Genomic DNA, 20,453 nt, shown 5'->3' with positions numbered 1-20,453 from the left:
AAGCACTTATTCCCTTCATTAAAAAAACCAAAATGCAGTGGGAAACAACCAGGTTGCTATACAAAATGATCATCGAACCAACAATGACATATGGTATAAAGGCCGCATCCATCACCAAAGCAAACCGCTCAATGTTAAGGAAATATGAACGTGTCATTCTGAAAGAAATGTTGGGCTATAGTAAAAATCCACCTAAAAACAGAAAAGTGCGCCAACTTCTGCAAGGCAAGACAATAACCAAGAGAATTAAGTTCCTAAGGATTTGCTATTACGGCCACATTCTACGACGATCCGAACCACATGTGCTTCACAGCGCTATGCGATATAAAGCAGGAAGATTGAAGATCGGCAGACCCATATACACCTGGAAGGACACACTAAAGCAAGACTTAAAATACTACCGAAGAACGCGAAACGAGTGGATTCAATTAGCACTAGATAAAAAAGAAATAAGAAAAGCAGCTCAAGAAATATTCGATCTTGAAGAAACAGACAGCGAAGAAGACCCAAACCCAGAACCGCAGCCATCGACGGAACAATGAAGCTAGACAAGCAGCTGTACAAATTAAGAATAAGCAAGCAGTCACACCAAAGGCCGGACCGCCCAACTCATCGCACCAACGCTCAGTCCTATCAACGATAACCCGTCTTTACCTATTTTCCTAGACCAGGCTCAGGATGCATATCTACTTGGTTGTGGTCGACCGGTCGCGGTTTAAAAGACGCAGCGGCTAGTCGGCCGTCCTCTCCATCCCAGAGCGTGTCCTTCCTTAAAATCGTGCCCCCTGGTATACCGGTTTGACCGGGACAGGCCTCGTCCTGGCTGGGTCGGCACTATCGTATCGTATCGTATTAAGAGCAAAAAGATGCGCATGTCACCGTAAGACTGTAATCTCCTACATCATCTACATTCTACACTAATATTATAAAGAGTACAGCAGATGAACAAGTGATCTGTCTTATCTACCATACCTATCTTACTGTCTGTTTTGTTTCTAGATTTGCACTACTTTGTTAAATAAAATTAATTTACCTTGTCAAATGTGTACTTGTCAATCAATTACATGTACATTCACAGAATCTGGATTCCACCAATCTGTAATTAAATAATTAACTTTTATTTGATCCTAGTCGAAAAGCGTCAGAGGATAGTGTTAGAATCATTTTGAGGGTGTTTTAAATTTTAAAGGTACTTACCAAATGTTCTTATCAACAGAAGTTAATATTCATCTAATACAAATCTTCCTAATTTAATGCATTTATGTCATGGCATAACTTGCAAATGATATGAGTTCATCGTTTGTAATCAAGCATTCTTGGTCTGGTTTTATTACTTATATAGGTTTCTTCTAAACTTATTTGAATAGGAAGTAAAGGTTGGTTCATCTGGATTTTAAGTAACAGTTGACAATAATGATCAGCACCGGTGATTCCATAGCAAGCACTTTTATTGTAATTGCAGCTTAACACCTTATAAGTTTGATATTAACCTGAAACAAATAGGTACTTAGATTCACTGTATAAAACACGTATCATCATTCACTGTGTCCTGCAATCTATGCCTGCAATGTACCTACGTGTATTGTATTTTGGGTCCAAACTCCAAAGTATGTTGTTACTCCATGAAACGATCCATATTTAGTTTCCATTGATTTAAATGGAGTTATGAATGATATTGTAATGAAGATTTAATCCTTTGTGTGGTTCAATACTTGATAAAACATGATGTTGCTGCAAGCTGCAATAACCTTTCTCGAGTGGATATCTTACTTGAGAGAAATTTCTTCTTAAAACAAACATCAATCCAACTGGCAATCCATGCACATGTAGTTCTTATTAATATTGATTGAGAAATTATTGATTTTAGATAAAATTTGTTTAAAGAAAAACACGTTTTTTCGATGAAAATTTTTGACGTTTTTTTTTTTTAATAATGTCACAGTTGCAGACTTGAGACGGAACTAAATTGATTAAAGTGAAAATTACGACTTTGAATTAATATACTTTTAAATAAACATTTCATTTATAGAATGCAAATAGATTCAATAAAATAATTTATAAATAAAAGTTGAAGTTGTAATTCGAAAATGTTTACTAACTTGATTCCAGACACGCAAAAGACCATTGCCATTGTCGCATAAAGGACAACTATAAAAAAAGTCACTTCCTCTCGGAACTGTCAAAAAAATTCACTCTCTATAGAGCTGTCAAACTCTATGGCGTTTCCACCCCGTGGTCAGTGCCAGTGTCATAACAGTCCATACATTTTTTTTTTATATGGGACTTGAGTTTTTGTCACTTTGCAGTAGATGTCGCTAAAAATTAAGTCATGATAATTTTATTAATTTTATTTTGTACGTGTTTATATATTAATTGTTATATTTCTTTCTATAATCAATACGTTTTATATCAATAAATAAACCTATATAAATCTATCTGTGAACTTGAAAATAGCGTTCTGATTCTGTTAAACACAGAACAGCGGTGTAAGGGAATTAATAAATTGATAAGAATATAAAGAAACAGAAGAGCCGTTTTATTGTTAAAAATGATAATCTTTATTTATGTATGTATTTTTTCATCCATTTAAGTAAAGTTAAGTGTTACTTTTTCTTTGTTGAAGAAGCGTAAAAGTAAGATCAAAACGCAAAGCCGCCATGTTGTCAGTCAAAACTTTATCTGTCAAAAGTGTCACAAACAAAACAAATGTCATTCCGTTTCCGTTTGTGATCCGTGAATGTGCCTCGTTTGTATTTTTGTGTTTATTTCGACGACTTTGCTTTATCCCCGGACTTCGAAGACTTCGCCTATCACGTTGGACGTACGCATGAAACCCTGGACCCTGATTTGCCTCACGACTTGTATACTGTTGACCCGAATTATGGCTGCTTCAGAAAGAGGTTGTTGTGTACCAGGATGCGGTAAAACTCGTAAGTCAAACAAAATTACGTAATAAATAACTCTAGTCCACCTAATTTGACCGCGCCAGCAACGATAAGCGTTAAAGGTACCTTCTCATAGTCCTAGTTTAACTGGTACAGTACAGTACAAGTGGAATAGCCGGCCCGGTTGGCTTTTGTGACCTGCAAGGCTAGGTATACATTATGTTTTACAGATATGGCCAACCTAACAGATAGCCCTATCATCCCCAGCCACGCAGCCTTATAAGAATGTGTATTCTTATCTTACTATGTTCTATTCTGTTTTAGGCCAAGATGATACAATTCTGCATTCGTTTCCTAATCCTGATAAGGATATGGATCGATATCTCGAATGGACTCGTGCAGTTGGAAGCAATGTATCATCATTGGATCCCCAATATGTATACAAACATCGTAGAGTGTGCCATAGCCATTTTGATACAAAATATTTGACATGGACTAGAAGACTGAGCCCTAATGCAATTCCCACTATAAGGATAGCAGGCAAGTATAAGATTTATTTTCTAGTCTTTGTAAGTATGTTTATTTTTATTTATGTATGTTCAAGTATTAATACGAGGAATTTATTATGTCATAAATTAATGATATTTTTATGGTGGAAAAGTTGGACTTCTAATAGAAATAAACTTCTTTGAAAGCAGTTTCTGTTTCATCTAGAGCAGTATTGCATTTTGTGTTCAAGCAAGGTACATCTAGGCCATGGGGCAGTCCATCGATTTTTCGTCGGTGATAGTTTTTGTTAAGTTTAAGTAAAGTTAATTTAAAAATTTTAGGTTAAGTTGTTTTTTTACTAAAAACCATTTGTTCACTGAGATTTTTATTTTCCTACAGAAATACAAATGGCCCGAGTTCCACTTACTGACATATCAAACAGGAGTCATACAGCTCCATTGGATGATGCCTTGCCATCCACTTCTAGAGGATCTGCAATGGCTTTAGATCCACTAGTTGACATGTCAAACAGGAATGAAAATGCTATAATAGATGCTGAATTGCCATCCACTTCTGGAGGTAACTATCCTAGCTTAATTAATCTATACATATAATATTATACTAGCTTTTGCACGCGGCTTCACCCAGGTGAAGTTTAGGTTGTCACAGATCGTCATAACTTATAACCTATATGTTATTGTGGGTTACAAACAATAATACTGTAAAGTTTCATCAAAATCCGTTCAATAGTTTGTGCGTGAAACAGAAACAAACGATTATTATTGAGATAAAAGCGAAAGGTCTGACTCTGACTGACTCATCACGAAATCTCAGAAACTACAAGGGCTAGGAGTCTCAAATTTTGCATGGGGATTCCTTTTAGAACATCATTGCTGCTCACTAATTTAGCTTTTACGAAACTCCACCCCTAAGGGGGTAAAACAGAATCCACGCGTACGAAGTCGCGGGCGGTCGCTAGTAATATTATGAATGCAATAGAGAGATAGAGATTGTTTATTTTCTAGTGTATGAACTGTAGTATTGCATACTTACTATGTTTTGTATAATATTACAGGTAAACTTTTGCATCAACTGCGTAGGAAAACACCAATGTCAGACCAAAAGGCATTGATTAAGGCTGTCAATAAACTACAAATAAAAAAAGACAGTTATGCTAGAAGACTGAAAAAGGCTTTGAATTTGTCTGAAAACAAAACATTTCAAAACACTTTGAAAAAATTCACTGCCTTGGCTGCTTTGTTCACCATAATGCAGTTTCGTGAGTCAGGAAAAAACAAAATGGGGAGGAGATTCACAGAGCCTGAAAAAATAATGGCACTGAGCCTTTATAAAAGGAGCCCTAGGACTTATAGGTGGCTACAAAAAATTTTTGTCTTGCCGTCAGCCATGACGCTTAATAGATTAATAGGACGAGCGAATTTAAAACCAGGATATAATGAAAATATTTTTGCCCAGCTAAAAAAAAGAGTTGATAAAATGAAAGCAGATGAGAAACTTTGTATTCTGTTATTTGATGAGATGGCTATTGCACCACATTTTGATTATAATCAAAGAAAGGATAACATTTCTGGGTTTGTAAATAATGGCCAAACCCGACAAAACAAATTAGCTGACCATGCTCTAGTTTTTATGATAAGGGGTGTTCAAAAGAACTATAAACAACCAATATCATACACCTTTTGTTCTGGCAGCACAAACTCTGCTGAGCTTGCCAGACAGATCAAATATATAATAAGAAAACTACACGCTGTGGGACTACACGTTTTGGCAACAGTGTGTGACCAAGGAGCATCTAATGTGAGTGCTATAAATTTGTTAATACAAGACACAAAATCCATATATTTGAAAGAAAATAAAGAACTGCGAAGAGACATCTTTGAAGTAGATGGTAAGGAAGTCATCCCAATTTATGACCCACCTCACTTGATAAAGGGTATTAGAAACAATTTAATTACTAAAAATTTAAAATGCTCCATAAATGGATGTACAAAAATAGCAAAATGGGAGCATATTGTCAATTTATATCAGGAAGATCCCGCCTATAAAGGAATACGGTTAGTAAAAAAATTGAGTGAACAACACATCAATCCCGATAAATTTCAGAAAATGAAAGTAAAATATGCTACGCAAGTGTTAAGCCAAAAAGTTGCTGTCACCATGGGATTTTTAGCAGGTAATTTACTATCGTAAAATTATTTATACCATGTATACCAGTATTCGATTTTTTTTATGAATATTCACAGATTTAAGAGCTGTTTTGGATTTTTATTCCTGTTATTGCAATGATATCTATTTATTTTTCAGAAAGAAATATACTTCCAGCAGAATGTATGCAGACTGCTGACGTTATATTATTCTTTGATGAATTGTTCGACTCTGTGAATGGGAGCTACGACAACTCCAAGAAAAGGTCGGGGAAAAATTTACTTACGGCTGTAACTACAAAATCGGACCATCGCGCCATTTGGTCAAAAGCCAAAACAGTATTGAGTACAATGAAATTTATTAATAAAGATGAAAAAACACAAGGCAAGCAGACCACAGTTCCAACAATAAATAACTGGTTACGTACTATTAATAATGTGGAATATTTAATTGAAAAACTTTCTTCAGAATTTAACATAAAATCTGTGTATATGAGGCATTTTAACCAAGATCCCTTAGAAAATTTCTTTGGGTTGATTCGAAGCCATGGCTGCAGAAATACTAATCCTACTGCAGCTGGCTTCGAATCCTCCTTTGCAGCATTATTAATTAATAATTTAAGTGGCCAGCACTCACCTGGATCTAACTGTGAGGATGATGGTTGCCAAACAATTTTTAAATCAATGGAATGTTTGTTTGCAAACACAGAAAACCCCTCTATACCCACAGATGAAATAGATTTTAACTTTGAAGGGGATTATGTAAATTTTGAAGAAAAAAAGCAAAACCCCAGAATTTTAGCTGCTTTGCAGTACGTAACTGGTTATTTATTAAAAAAAACAAGAATAAATATATTTAAAAATTGTAAAAAATGTAAAGAATGTTATTACGACGAAAACAATGTCAGCGATTTTTTAAAAATACGGGAGTATAAAAAAGGAAAGACATATTTAACTTATCCAAAAACGGAATTAGTAATATTGTTTTCAAAAATGCAGGACTTGGTAACATATGTATTGAAAAAAAAACCTCTTAGTAACAATATAAAAACTTATTTAAAAACTTTATTGTATTCACAACTGGATTTTGAATTATTTGATTGTGATAAGCACAAAATGCAAACTATAGAATTTATGTTAGAACTGTCTTGCAAATTTTTTATTTGTAACTGGTGCAGAGATGTTAATAAAATAATTAATGGAACTAGAATTGATTTAGATCATGATGATGTAATAAAAATGTTCGCATATAATTATTATACTAAAAGAAAACATTGTAAAAAATAACTAACCATTATTAGGTTAGTTATTTTTTACAATGTTTTCTTAATCAATTCTAGTTCCATTAATTATTTTATTAACATCCCTGTTACAATCAAATAATTCAAAATCCAGTTTTTATATTAATTTACTAATAACCAAAATACCTATACAAATAAGAATAGTAACAGAGTTCATTACAGTCAATGGTTAGTTGTTTTTTACAATGTTTTATTTTGTGTGTGTGCCATGTGTCATGACTATTCTTTAATTGTTTTAAATAATCCTCCGTAGTGTAGTAAATATGTTTGTTTAAGTACCGCATTTGTCGCAATAAATACATGTGATTTAATTTTGTTGTTTTATTACATTTGCCTCCGTCTATTGTATTATATTACCCAAAGTAATTTCTTAAAGGTAAATCAATAATCTCATAATTCTCTGTGATTGTTGATTTAGCTATAAGAAATTACTATGGGTAATAAAAAAATAGTATTTCTAATTAGAACTGCTGGGCGGAGGGTTGGTTATGGCGTCACATACCACTAGATGGCGCTAGTGGCATCATTCTTAGTGTTGACTCTATGTCCTATATATAATATACTCTATGGTCAGTGCCTTACGAGGCGTGCCGCTCGACGCACGACATGCCGCCGCTCGCGCCCGTGCGTACCGTGACGACCGCGCGACTGTGATCAACTAGTGACTGACTGAAAAACACGATGGCCTGTTCCCGCGGGCTCTGTACGGCCGATAAGGTCTTCATCTTTATCAACATCGCCTTTGCCGTGAGTACCGACACAAAATTCAGATGCACGAGCAGACTTTTGACAACTTCACTGTATAAGAGCCACTGCGAGATACGTACATGGACTTTATCATTTCGTCTGTCGATCCTTTGTTATACCTAATTAATATTTGAATAATTAATCTGAATCGTTTATTTACATAAAGTTATGAAAGATAAGACTGAAGGAGTAATGATACAACAAGCATCATTAACTAAAGTTAATAGAGATATAGTAGGATCGTAGTTCGGTAAAAGCGTGCAAGTAAACAAACGAGTGCTGCTGTCTGCTATAGTCAAGCGCATTCCGACGGAACAACAATAGTAGCTCTGACTCTGAGTTTCTGTGGACGCATTGCGTTCCGAACGGGCGGCCGCGGCCGGGCTCCTGTCCGTCGAGCCTGGGACGCAAAAAACCGAGGGTGATGTCGATGGGCGCCACCTGCCTGCCGGGGCTACAGTGCCTACGGGGATGGTGATAATAATACATAAATAATCGTCTGAATAAATGTGTCTCCTTAGTCCTCCTTACGTTACTATAACAACAAAATTAAGAAATTGTTGCATATAGGTAGGTAGAATTTTAACACGTCATATTCAATAAAGCACTTAAACCTTATCACGGCGACTAAGCTGCGTTTCCAATAAATTGACAGGACCGGTTTCATTCTGAGCGTAAACAGAGGCTCAATGATGTCTGCTATCCGACCGGAATGTATTCCCCGAACCGAGTTCACAACTGAATACCTAACTCGTTTCTCCGCCCACTCCATACGATATTCTGGCGGTCTCCTACTGCAACCAACTATTAGGTAGGTATAATCATCAGTTAACAAACATTGTTTAGGATTACTTAATACCAACTCCTCTCAAGGTTAAAGTCTTTAGTTAGGTCGATTGAACCTTGTTCGTAATCAATCACGTGTGTGCCAGTTTGTGGTTTATCCTCAAAAAAAATCTAAGGGAGATTCATCTTAAAAATCTTATTAAAGATAATCATAATGTGAACAAACCAAAGGTAGGGCTTATTAATGTCATAATAAATTATAAGGTTGCAATATTATGATTTTATCGAAAAGAGCAAATCCTCCCAAGGATGCACAAACCGCGGCCTGCCTGCTACCTAATAAAAGTAGCGTAATTATAGTTAGCAACCTGAACATATTTTATTCAGTTGATATTATTTTCTGCGGCCCGCTTTTAGTCTTCCCCTGGTTACATTACAGTAAGGCATCCCTGCCCTAAAGCTTTCTCTATGGGTATAGGTCAGGTATGAATATTAACTTAGGCTGGGTTGCACCATCTTACATAACTATAACCAGTCAAAAGTCAGTCAAACTCCATACAAAAATACCGATTATATTTACGGTATTTTTAAAGTAATGTGCAACTCGGCTTGTAAAGCCTAAATTATTGATGAAGTGTCCGATTCGAATACCTAAATTACCTAATTCAAAAAATCTCGTAGGTAGGTACCTACCTACCTACTTACAACGTACAAATTCTGTATGTAGGTAGGTACCTACTAGATTTTTAACCCCCGACGGAAAAAGAGGAGTGTTATAAGTTTGGCGTGTCAGTTATCAGTTTGTCTAACAAAACAAATCAAATAGTTTATTCAGTAGGTACCTAGTACCTACATAGGCCCTTTGCAGCCTTTGCAGGGTACTAATACACGTCCCAACCAAATACATAAAGGCCCTAACACCACTTTGGTATAAAATGTGGGCTGGTGCTGAGAAAAAGTGAACTGTCTGTGGCATCATAGCTCCTGAACGACTGAAGTTATTTTGATTTGTTTTTGTATAAAAGGTTCTTACTCTTAGCTCGGCGACGGTCGTCGTCGCGTCCGTCGCCATAGCCTATGCCACCAGCACCATAGCCGTCGCTAGAAAGAAAAACTCGTAAAACTCATTATTTTTTGTAAGTAGGCTTTTAAAAAGCACTTTTATTACACGTCCCAGTAATTATATTAATCCTATCCTATCACTGCTTCGGGACAATAAATGGGCCAGCAGTGCTGAGAAGGAGGCAAAGAGGTTTCATTGATAATCGTATAGTGGGTAAAAAATACCCAAGTACCTACCTATAAAATCTGAGTTTCGAAAACTAATTGCACTTATACCTAGTTGCTGTACGTAGGCAACCAGATTAAAAAAAATATTTTGAAAATCACGTTATTATAATCCGGTCGTGACTCTGTTCTATGTAATTAACCTAATATTATTACCACAGAATATGTATGATATTACCTACTCAATATTATTATTAGGGCTAAGTAGTAAAGATAATATTCGGCATCAATAAAACGTCTAAGACATTACATTTCTCCAAACTAAGTAAGGTAAATCTTGTAGGCGTTATGGTTTCGCAGAGAAATTAAGGAACCTATGTTATCTACCAGGAATTTAGCAAAATCCTTAAGAAACGAAGACGTTTTTATTATTAAAATATGAAATCACTTCTTAGTGATAGGCACATGACACAACACTGTGTATAGTGTGGTATAGTGCGGAGGAGATCGAATTGCACCTGCGATCTGTACTTAGTCCGGTACGCGAATCACTTGTAATTATCAGAAGCAGCAGTCGTACTAATTAGGCAGCCCAGCGCGCTCCGTAAGCTGCACCTCATGGCCACTTAGAATTCAGTCGGGGACAATAGCACCGCGATACAAAGGCTAATGACTGATGAGATGTTACGAGATTAAATTGTAATCAAGTCGGTATTGTTGTGATTTCTTCTGAATTTCAGTGAATAGCCACAGTGATAATTCAATTTAGCACAATTTTGGTTACAAACCATGGTTTAATTGGCTGCACGCCCATACCGCCCATTAGACGTCGCGTCGCGTTTCATTTCGATTTTTTGTTCTCGGAATAAGACATGAAAACTGATTTGCATATTATGTATTGTATACTGTATAGTTAGCCTAGTAGTATGTGACCTGGGGTGCGATGGTGAACGACCTCCTCGTGGTGCACCCTGGGCAACGTCCGCGTGGTCTGTTCACGCGGGCGGCTAACTTCAGTTCTCACCTGCGCGGCAGGTCTCGTCAACTCGGGCGGGCCTGTCAGGCAACCCGTAACCACAGAATAAATAATATAACCCACAATGGACAAGTTTCCAATTTTTTTCTTTTAATAAAACTTGAAAATATAAGTAAAACTAATAATAATTGTGAAAGAATCAAGAAAATATCTCTACAAATACAAAAGTTACAGAGCCCTAAAGTTCGCATAACAAATATTTGCGCCATTTTGATCGGTGTAGTCACGACAGTCATTCGAAGTACAAACAGTAAATCATCCCTGGTCCAGTGCTGTTGACAGATCCATTTTTTTTTAAATCTAGTAGTTTTTGTTTTTTCAGCCAGGGTCACTCGACAATGCGTTAGGGTTAGTAGAGTCTCATCCCACATAACCCACTGGCCGTCCCCCATCCACCAGTGGGTATGCACAAAGCATTTCCCGACGTAAAAAGAAAAGTGGTAGGTTTGTGACCTGGTCAGGTTGACTCTGTCAAAGAGGCTTTTAAATGGCCCACGGGTTCCACATTGCACGAATATGTTATGGCGGATTTACACCGCGCGGAAATTAGCCGAGTCAAGTCAAAAAAACAGTGGGGTGGGGATGAAATTAATTCATTTTTCATCCCCACCCACCCCACTGTTTTTTTGACTTGACTAATTTCCGCGCAGTGTAAAAGTGCCTTTATGTTAAACGATTGCAAATGCGTCGCAAATCATTAGCTTATAATTGCATGAGTGACTTTAAGTGTTGCAGCCAGCCTCGGTGACGTCCTCGTTCTGTTCGAAACTCAGGCCACTCAGGCTTACAACACGGTCAACAACGAACAAACACTGAAGAAGCTTTATTTCATACACCATAGGTAACAATGTAGGTATGTAATCTTCTAGGTGTACCAAATTGTGTTATTTTGACATCACATGTATTATTTTAATGAGTCCCTTCCCAAAAGAGGAACGCTCCACAAACAATTACTGATTTATAATACTGAACCAGAACCTGTAACAAGCAAGTTATAAAACAATATGTTGGATATTGCGTATTAATACTTTACATATCACAGTTAATAATTTCCGTATTAGTGACATCATGAATGAATGACATGCCGATTGAGTGAAACACATACGAGTATAGCTCTGAACAAAAGAATTGCATTATTTCTTGCATTTTTAACGCTGTATTACACTGGTAATTTTATGTGGATACTATCTTCTTGACCTCAACTTTTTATTCTTTTGCGATACTTAGGTATTGATTTATGTATTTATTTAAGGACAACCTACAAAATATATTGTATACACCATACATTCACAGTTTACTTATAAATAAATTGAACCTAATCTAAGACAACACGTCTTAAAATAATAAAGGTTGCCACGACGTGCACAGAAAACATTTTACTAATATGTTGGATAACTATAAAGTTGCCAAAGTAACAGAATGCGAAACAGTTGCTTACAATCTACGAGTAGGTACCTACCTATCGGAAATACCGACAATTCAGATTGTTTTTTGAATTTACGTAGTGAAGATGACACATCAACGCTGATCCCGAAAGAAAGTGGCAGGTTGCTAAATAAATTGTGACTGAATCCTGTATCATTACTAATGAAACTAAGGTTCCTACCGTCATGATACTTATGTATTCTGTGATGGTACTAGTGAAATCATTCATCTTTTTGGTTCAATATCAGTAACCCGTGTCTTGACATTGACCTAAGAACTGAGGAGCTACATAAACTGAAGTAAAAATTAAATAAGTAAAAACTAAATCAATAAAGTAACTTGAAAAAAATCAATTGGTTTGGCAAGGTGATTTTTTGAGAGCCTAAATAAATGATGGATGGATGAATCCTAATAATGATAATGAGTTTTAGATTATTGTGTAATTTTAAATACGGAAGGAAGAGTGTGTGCTGTAGTTAATTAATTATAAATAAATCGTTACGATAACATTGTTTAAATCATAAGTAGTTAGGTAACCTTATCGTAGAGCGAGTGGACGCTACGCTACACAGTTTGTTTATGAGGTCATAATTGGTTGTTGACCATAAAAAATCCCTTTTAACCATTGGAGTAATTTTAACATGCATGACAGTTTGAGTCACTCAAGTGCCTGTTTTTTTAATGCATCTATACTTATAATAAACATGTAGAGAGGTCAATTCTGTACATGAAATGTATTTTCAAAATAACTATCAGGGGGTGATTAGTGATCGATACTGATGCCAAAAATGCAGTCAGTAAAATTTTTGTCTGTCTGTCTGTATGTTCCTTATAGAAACAAAAACTACTCGACGGATTTTAACGAAACTTGGTACAATTATTCTTCATACTCCTGGGCAGGTTATAGTATACTTAGGAATTCCCACGGGAACGGGAATTAGCGGAAAAAAACATTTGTATGAAAAAATCTAAACCGCGTAAGATGAATGAAGGGGGTAAAACAGGATCCACGCGTACGAAGTCGCGCATAATAAATGCATTTACAAACATCATAGAATGCGATTAATTATACGAATAGACTTAGATACACGCTCTACATTTACTAATATGAGAATAATACCAGCATCGGTAGGATACTTGCAAGTCACTGCAAGAATCTTGTGATATTTTATATTTTACCTTTTATGTTATTAATTATGAGCACTGCATGTTATAATTAAGGGGCGTTCGCCTTATACGCGTCTGATTTTATGCCTCATGCATCGTTGTTGGCATGTGTGCATGTAGGCTGATGTAGGCAAGGTGCGCGTGGTGTGCACGTGTGGAATGCCTGATGACTGACATTTACTACACTACCACTACCACTACCTAACGCAGTAGCACGTAGTCAAGTGCATTATTCAAAGCAAATCTAATTGCTTACGATTTTCTGATAAAAAGTCATCTGATTGATTGAGGACTTCTCAAAAGTCCCATAGTTACTTTATTTTTAATCAAATGTAATCCCAACTTCCCAACTAATATTATAAATGCGAAAGTAACTCTGTCTGTCTGTCTGTCTGTCTGTCTGTCTGTCTGTCTGTCTGTTACGCTTTCCCGCTTAAACCTCGCAACCGATTTTAATGAAATTTGGCATAGAGATAGTTTGAGTCCCGGGAAAGAACATAGGATAGTTTTTATCCCGGTTTTTGAAACAGGGACGCGCGCGATAAAGTTTTTCTGTGACAGACAAAATTCCACGCGGGCGAAGCCGCGGGCGGAAAGCTAGTAATAGCATATTATCCAAAATATAAACTTTTTGCACCGCCTTACTCTCTCTGCATGACCCGTGGTTGACTCGCAGAGAATGCCATCCGGCATTAAGTCCGCCACAGTGCATTGTATGTATGTGCAGAAGCTTAAATTAATAGTAACAATAGCACAGTATTTATATGAGATTTATCTACTGTGGCAATAGCTTCCGAAAAATCTGTTCCTATTTTTTGAACGCTCATAAAAAAGAAAGACGTAAGCGTCATCAAAAAAAAATAATGATGCACATCCGTTCAGGTTCGGTCATATAGCAGTACATTTAATCAGATTTAATCCAAATATGAACAAAATCCAAAAACTGACTTGATTTTCGCTGTCCGCTTTGCGTGTAATGCCCCACCCGTGTCTTTCTATTTGAGTCTTTTTCATTTTTTTTTTCACTTCAATAGACGCACCTTGTTTGGTTTAGCATTCTGGTTACGTTCGATTGACTCTCTTTCATACAAAAATTTGCTTTTTAGCGGTTTTTAGGTAGGTAGACAGGGGTCGACTTCTCCGAGTCGAGTTGTCCCGAGGTTGAGTTGCCGTAGTATCCATCAGACTATAATTAACATTTTTGTTGCAATATGGCACCCATTAATTACTTTTGATGCTAGTGACAGTAATGATTATAATACATATAATCGGTTTCGCGGGTGGCTTATTGTTATATGCGGTCGGCTTGCTGGCCGGGGTGGCTGGTGTGACCGAGCGATTATGTCGCACGACTGCACCGCGCCGCAGTCTCTTAGTTATAACTCTGTACGGTACGAGGCATACATAGGTAATAGTCATAACAGATAGACTTACAGCAGTAATTACCTACCTACCTCCTTTTATAAAACAAAAAACTGCTTTTTAGGTCATTGCACTACGCTTGGTTTACTAGCTTTCCGCCCGCGTGGAATTTTGTCTATCACAGAAAAACTTTATCGCGCGCGTCCCTGTTTCAAAAACCGGGATAAAACTATATGTGCTTTCCCGGGACTATCTCTGTGCCAACTTTCATCAAAATCGGTTCAGTGGTTTAGGCGTGAAAGCAAGACAGACAGACAGATAGAGTTACTTTCGCATTTATAATATTAGTATAGTTAGCTTCTGCCCGTGACTTCGTCCGCGTTAAGCTTACCACCAGGTGATCCTGTCCCATAAAAAAAAAAGTTCTCTTTCCTCACCAATGTTTAGCTCATATTGATACTGTAATGCTCGACTCGACAAGTTACATTACAGAGAAAAATGCTCCAGGTGAGGGTCGAGAACTCGTGAGGGAGCACCTTTACATAAAAAAATATTAATATTGTGTTTATTTATTTATTCCCTCACATTTACACTATCTTTACAGGTACTTAAGTCGCATAATGTGTTATTTATTTATTTTCTTTCTGTCATCTTGCGTGGCGTCACACACAACATAACAATTAGGTAGGTATGTAGTGCATTCACTATACATACATAATGTATAAGTACCTCTTTATTTTCCTAGTTGTGATATAATGAAAATGAAACTCAAGGCTCTCATTTTAAGGCCACAGTTGGTTTCATGTCGACAGTTATTGATTTAGCGTGTTGTTGTGGAATAAGCATTTGCATAAGCTGGGCCTTCGAGGATATGGCGCAATGTGACAACTAGAGATGAAACGGATAGTTATTTGGCCGGATACCGGATACCGGATATCCGGCCAGCTGCTAGGCCGGATAGCCGGATATCCGGCGGCCGGATAGTTGGCCCATTGTCTCGTTGCAAGTTGTGAAGAGTTTAGCGCCGCACAGGGATGCTTCGAACGCGATCAGTGGGTCTAGTAGACTAGACTAGTCACACTTCGAAAATCGAATAGGTTCGAATCTCAGATCATAGAAAGAGAATAGATATGAAGTCGCGCGTAACTACAACGAGAACCAGTGTCCCCACATTTCCCCCACCACAGCTCCCACACACACATTCAACTGTGTAAAAACAAAGCGACTGAGAGTCTACGACAACATGTGCAACCGGCTTAAAAGTGCTGTGATTGGCCAGAAGGCGTGCCTTATGGCCAATCAATGGCCGCGTGACGTGACGCACACTTTGAAAACGCTAGTGAGAGAACAAAGATAAAATGGAGTCGACAAGATATCGATACTTTAAATCGCTAGGGGTAAGGCTCGAAACTGGTTTCACAAAATGCTTATGTATGAAAACCTTCTTATTATTATACGTTATTATTAACTACTATCACGCATTTACTTTTTAATTATGGCGATCTGCGTACCGCATATGTTTATCAAAAATAATCCCTATATTAGGCTTTCAACTAGCTCTTATAGTAATTACATAGTTGACAGTTACTAATTACTTCTACTGTTATTTTTTTTTTGTAAAATCTTATAATCGCAAGTAACACATCATTTTTTTATTTAAAATTACAAAATAGAAAATTATAATTTACTTCTATTTATCGATAATAGGAAACCGCATTAGAACACGAGCACGGCACTATGTTACGACCGGCACATGCGGCCGTACTGTGTATTTTCACACGACAGTGGATATCGGAAGAAATTAAATACATTGCGCAGTAGTTGAACATGACATATTATGTATAGTGGTTGCTAACTAAATCGTCAATGTACAAGTGTGTTAGAATTTTTATCACCACTGATTTCGATATCGCAGTAACTGTTACGGCACTGAATTCGTTCGTAAAAATGTTAAGTTTTTTTTATTTATAACCAAAATACCAATGGATTTGCAATACTTACATGTAGTAAATGACTCCATTGTTCCTGTAGTTCTTCGTTTCACTTGTTTTATTGCACGTAACGACGCATTATCCAAAATATCGGAGAACATTTCTTTAGTACGACTGAATCGCGACTAACCTAGCTACGCGGCCGATGTTCGTTTCTGGGCATATCGCGGAGACACGCGCCACGCCCCCGTTTCTCACATCTATTCCCTTCTATGATCTGGGGTTCGAATAGAATGTCGATTTTGCCACTTGTCTAGGGGGAAGATCAATTCGGGCGATTTCGGTTGCCATCGTGAGTGCGTGATTGAATAGCGAAAATTAAATTAGTTTACTTGCTGCGTAATCTGACTGAACTGCATCATGTCATCAGACCATCAGTGAAAAAAAGGTCACCTGTTTTATTTGGCAATATTTCGACTTTAACAGATATTTACTATTTATGTATTCATCATTAGAGTGAATAGCTCAGAAAAAGAAATTAGTTTTTTGAAAGGCCTTAATTATGGCTTTTTTGTAACTTTTTGGACTTTAAATAAAAGCCGTCATTATTATAAGCCATTGTATTGATATTTACCTCAAGGATTAATGTATTTCATTTTATTAATAGGAAATTTTTATAGTTTTTTAATATCCGGTATCTGGCCGGATAGTGAGTTACTATCCGGTATCCGGCCGGATAGTAAATTTAGGCCGGATATCCGGCCTACCGGATAGTTACCGGATATCCGTTTCATCTCTAGTGACAACAATTGGTATGACAGTGACACTATACCAACAACTAATCTTTAAGTAATATAGTACCTACTATAAGTTTAGCACAAAATAGCCTTAGATCGTTAATATGTATATGTATAACTATTAACTATGTTGTAGGTACTACCATTATTATTCTGTGTTAACTATGCACACAGAATAAGTAATAGTACAGGTACAGAAGGATTACTCCGCAAGACGATTTAAATAAATGCAAGTCTTGCTACGACGCGATACAGTGGAATTCAGCTCGCACAGCACTACGTACCTACAATTTTATTCACCTACAAGTTTTGTCTCTTTCTATCGCGTGCCTCTGAACTCTTCTTACGCTGTTAGGGTTGCTGTCTAGTGAAAAAATAATTAATCTACTTATTTGTAATGAGGTACATATGTAGGTAAGTAAGTATTACTGTTATTTTACCTTTGTAAAAATAAAATAAATAAATAAATAAATAAATATCCTTGGACATTTTACACTGCGCCGCTAGCCCCAAACTAAGCAAAGCTTGTACTATGGGTCCTAGACAACGGATATAAACATTTCTAATATACCTAATTAGGATTAAAAAAACTGGTTTTATTACAATGTTTTCATTCATACCTATTTTAACATACGACAGATAAATTAAACATACTATTACAGAAAAAAGAAGAATCCTATACTATCCTAAGAATTTTATTATTGATTACCTACATGGCCAACATACCTTTCAGCATCTTTGGGAAGCGAAAAAAAAGATAAATCCGGTAGATTTCTTTTCGAATTTAAACACCCGAACGCCGCACAATATTTCTTTCTCTTTATGTCCATTTTTAAATAATACTTTGATCATAGAATTAGGTACTACAATTCACGCCAGCGTCCTGACGGGCGCGCGCGTGACACTCGACTGATATAATACCCGCCGGCGGGGCGCTTCGCTGTAGGTAATTATCGGATGTACCGCGCGGAGTGAGCCAGGCCTGCTATGCACTAGATTTCGCGATACGAACACTCGCTCTATTCAACTGAGCTGTACCTACTGCAATCCGTACAAGCGCGACTAGCTAGCGCTGCATTTTTGGACGACCAACAGAATGTTTTAACGCTGCAGCGAACTTTAGTATTAATTCTTCTAAAATGGAGCAAGAATTTTGCTTACGATAGCTTCTCTATTCTTCATAACTTAGCCTTAAATGATACATTTTGGATCCCGATAGTGTGTATTATAAATATTTCATTATATTGAAATTTTGTTGCCAACCAGAAGCGAGAAGGACAGTATCCGTACAGAGTGTGCAGACTCAACTGAGATTGCTGTTTGGTTAAATGACTACATAATATTACAAAATGTTTGTTCTTCCATTAGACCTTAGACCGCAAAATGTTTTTTAAAGTAGGTGAGTGTTAACCTTCATGCTGCATTGTCAATTTAATTATAATATGAATGTGTATTTATGAAGACCACACTAAATTTATGAACTTTTCATTTTAGGAATTTCATGGTCATTTGTTGCATAGGTACTCTACACGTCACGTATTCGTTACAATGCTGAAACAAAAGCTAACTAAAAAAAATAAATAATAATATCAACAAAATGCATTCCCACAATCCCACCCAATCCCAATATCTAAGATTGTTTTTTTATTGGGACCGTCGACCGCAACGTCCGCAACAAAGAGACAAACACTATTTGGCTGAGTTGCACCACAGGTTGCACTACGTTACTTTCAGTAACTATAAACATAACCGGTGTATGGAGTTTGACAGACTTTTGACGTAGTTTTACTATATATGGGCAACAAATAGCTTCAACATTCTTGATTTGATTTGAGCCGGCCGATAACTTGGGTACATGCTTGGGTATTATATTTTTGATACTATTCCCACATCACTCCCGATCATTGTTGGCAGTTGGCGCACAAGTAAAGTTTCTTCGGATGGTAGGCATCTGAGCACGTGCGCCAGCGCACTTCGGCCGCGCGTTTCGTGGTAAAACCCTACAGGTATAGCTACAACAATAACAATGACTGTTATGTTTTTCACTCTAATAATGATTCATAATTACGTGGTATTACTTGATCATGTTATTCTTATAAATAGCGTTAGAAGCTTAGATTAATAAAACCTAGATAGATAGTCAGTGCACGAAAGGTGAGGCAGTTTTTAGGGAGCCGGCACGGCTCACCCGTAAACGTTACATGAACTGTCAAAGTGAAAAATTGGTAAACACGTCCGACGAATTTTAATTAATTAAAACGGTTTGTGCTGTGAAAGGGTGTCTAAAATACATCAGAAAAACGAAATAAAGTAACCAGTGTTACATTTCATAAGTAAGTAGGTACTACAATTCGACACGTATTTTGCTTGAATTTGGCTTTCAAAAATTAAATACGGGAATGATACCAGTAACAAGAATTACCCAATTGTTCGCCGTACAAATACACTTCCTTTTTTATGAAATGGAGACTTTTAAGTCGATTTATCTTATTGTTATTAGGTAGGTACTTTGAATTCAATAAATAAGTAAGTACATGATGCGTTTTGTTTTTGTTAATTATAAAATAATAAAAACGTATTAAAAATTTCCCTACTTTCGGGAAAATCGCCTTCACTGTCTACACTCCCCAACAAAATTGACACTAATGACATAAGATTTTTGCCTCACTCTTGACGAAGCGTTTGTATGAAGACTATCCATCTAGGTTTTATTAATCTAAGGTTAGAAGAACATAAGTAAGTAGGTACCTATGTAGGTATGTATTATTTATTAATATGTAGGTATGTTGTTTCAACCGAATGACGTCTACTGCTGGACAAAGGCCTCCTCCAAGGTTTTCCACAATTCCTGAAACGATGTATGTTGTACGTACATAATAATCCCCGTATAAAATATTTACATAGTTAGCCACACTACTAACCCATATGGATGTAATTTATCCGTAATAAATATTTTTAGTTATTTTATAGTGTTATCGGCACTCCTCACCCAAACAACTAACAAGCCAGTAACCAGTGATAATCGGGTGTGAGTAATTACTGCGTGGGTCGAGTCACGCTCTCGCTCACGTCATGAGTCCTTCGTCCGAATAACTTTCGCGTAACGATTTTGGGTCTAAAACGTAATGGCTGTCA

At 36.8% G+C, this 20,453-nt stretch overlaps 1 protein-coding gene and 2 long non-coding RNA genes across 4 annotated transcripts in view; 2 read left to right on the top strand and 1 right to left on the bottom strand.

The window, feature by feature from the left end:
* Window positions 1–873: 873 nt before the first annotated feature.
* Window positions 874–2,223, bottom strand: LOC135075811 (uncharacterized). The gene is made up of 3 exons (XR_010258114.1): window positions 1,578–2,223; window positions 1,198–1,490; window positions 874–1,096 (listed from the first exon to the last, which is right to left on the bottom strand). It is a non-coding gene; the product is annotated as an uncharacterized LOC135075811 (long non-coding RNA).
* A 412-nt stretch (window positions 2,224–2,635) lies between these two features.
* LOC135075810 (uncharacterized) lies at window positions 2,636–7,151 on the top strand. Its single transcript, XR_010258113.1, has 5 exons — window positions 2,636–2,930; window positions 3,210–3,425; window positions 3,774–3,953; window positions 4,450–5,568; window positions 5,700–7,151. It is a non-coding gene; the product is annotated as an uncharacterized LOC135075810 (long non-coding RNA).
* A 264-nt stretch (window positions 7,152–7,415) lies between these two features.
* LOC135075809 (uncharacterized) overlaps window positions 7,416–20,453 on the top strand; it is a 28,478-nt gene continuing 15,440 nt past the window's right edge. For both annotated transcript variants that reach the window (XM_063970272.1, XM_063970271.1), the window contains exon 1: window positions 7,416–7,587. In XM_063970272.1, the coding sequence (XP_063826342.1) occupies window positions 7,522–7,587 (66 nt within the window). In that variant the 5' untranslated portion in view covers window positions 7,416–7,521. The remainder of the gene's footprint in view (window positions 7,588–20,453) is intronic.

Source organism: Ostrinia nubilalis, chromosome 11 (assembly GCF_963855985.1).
Source record: "Ostrinia nubilalis chromosome 11, ilOstNubi1.1, whole genome shotgun sequence".
In the NCBI taxonomy this organism is placed as follows: domain Eukaryota; kingdom Metazoa; phylum Arthropoda; class Insecta; order Lepidoptera; family Crambidae; genus Ostrinia; species Ostrinia nubilalis.
The sequence above is the reverse complement of the archived record's forward strand: the minus strand, read 5'-3'. Positions and strand labels throughout refer to the sequence as shown.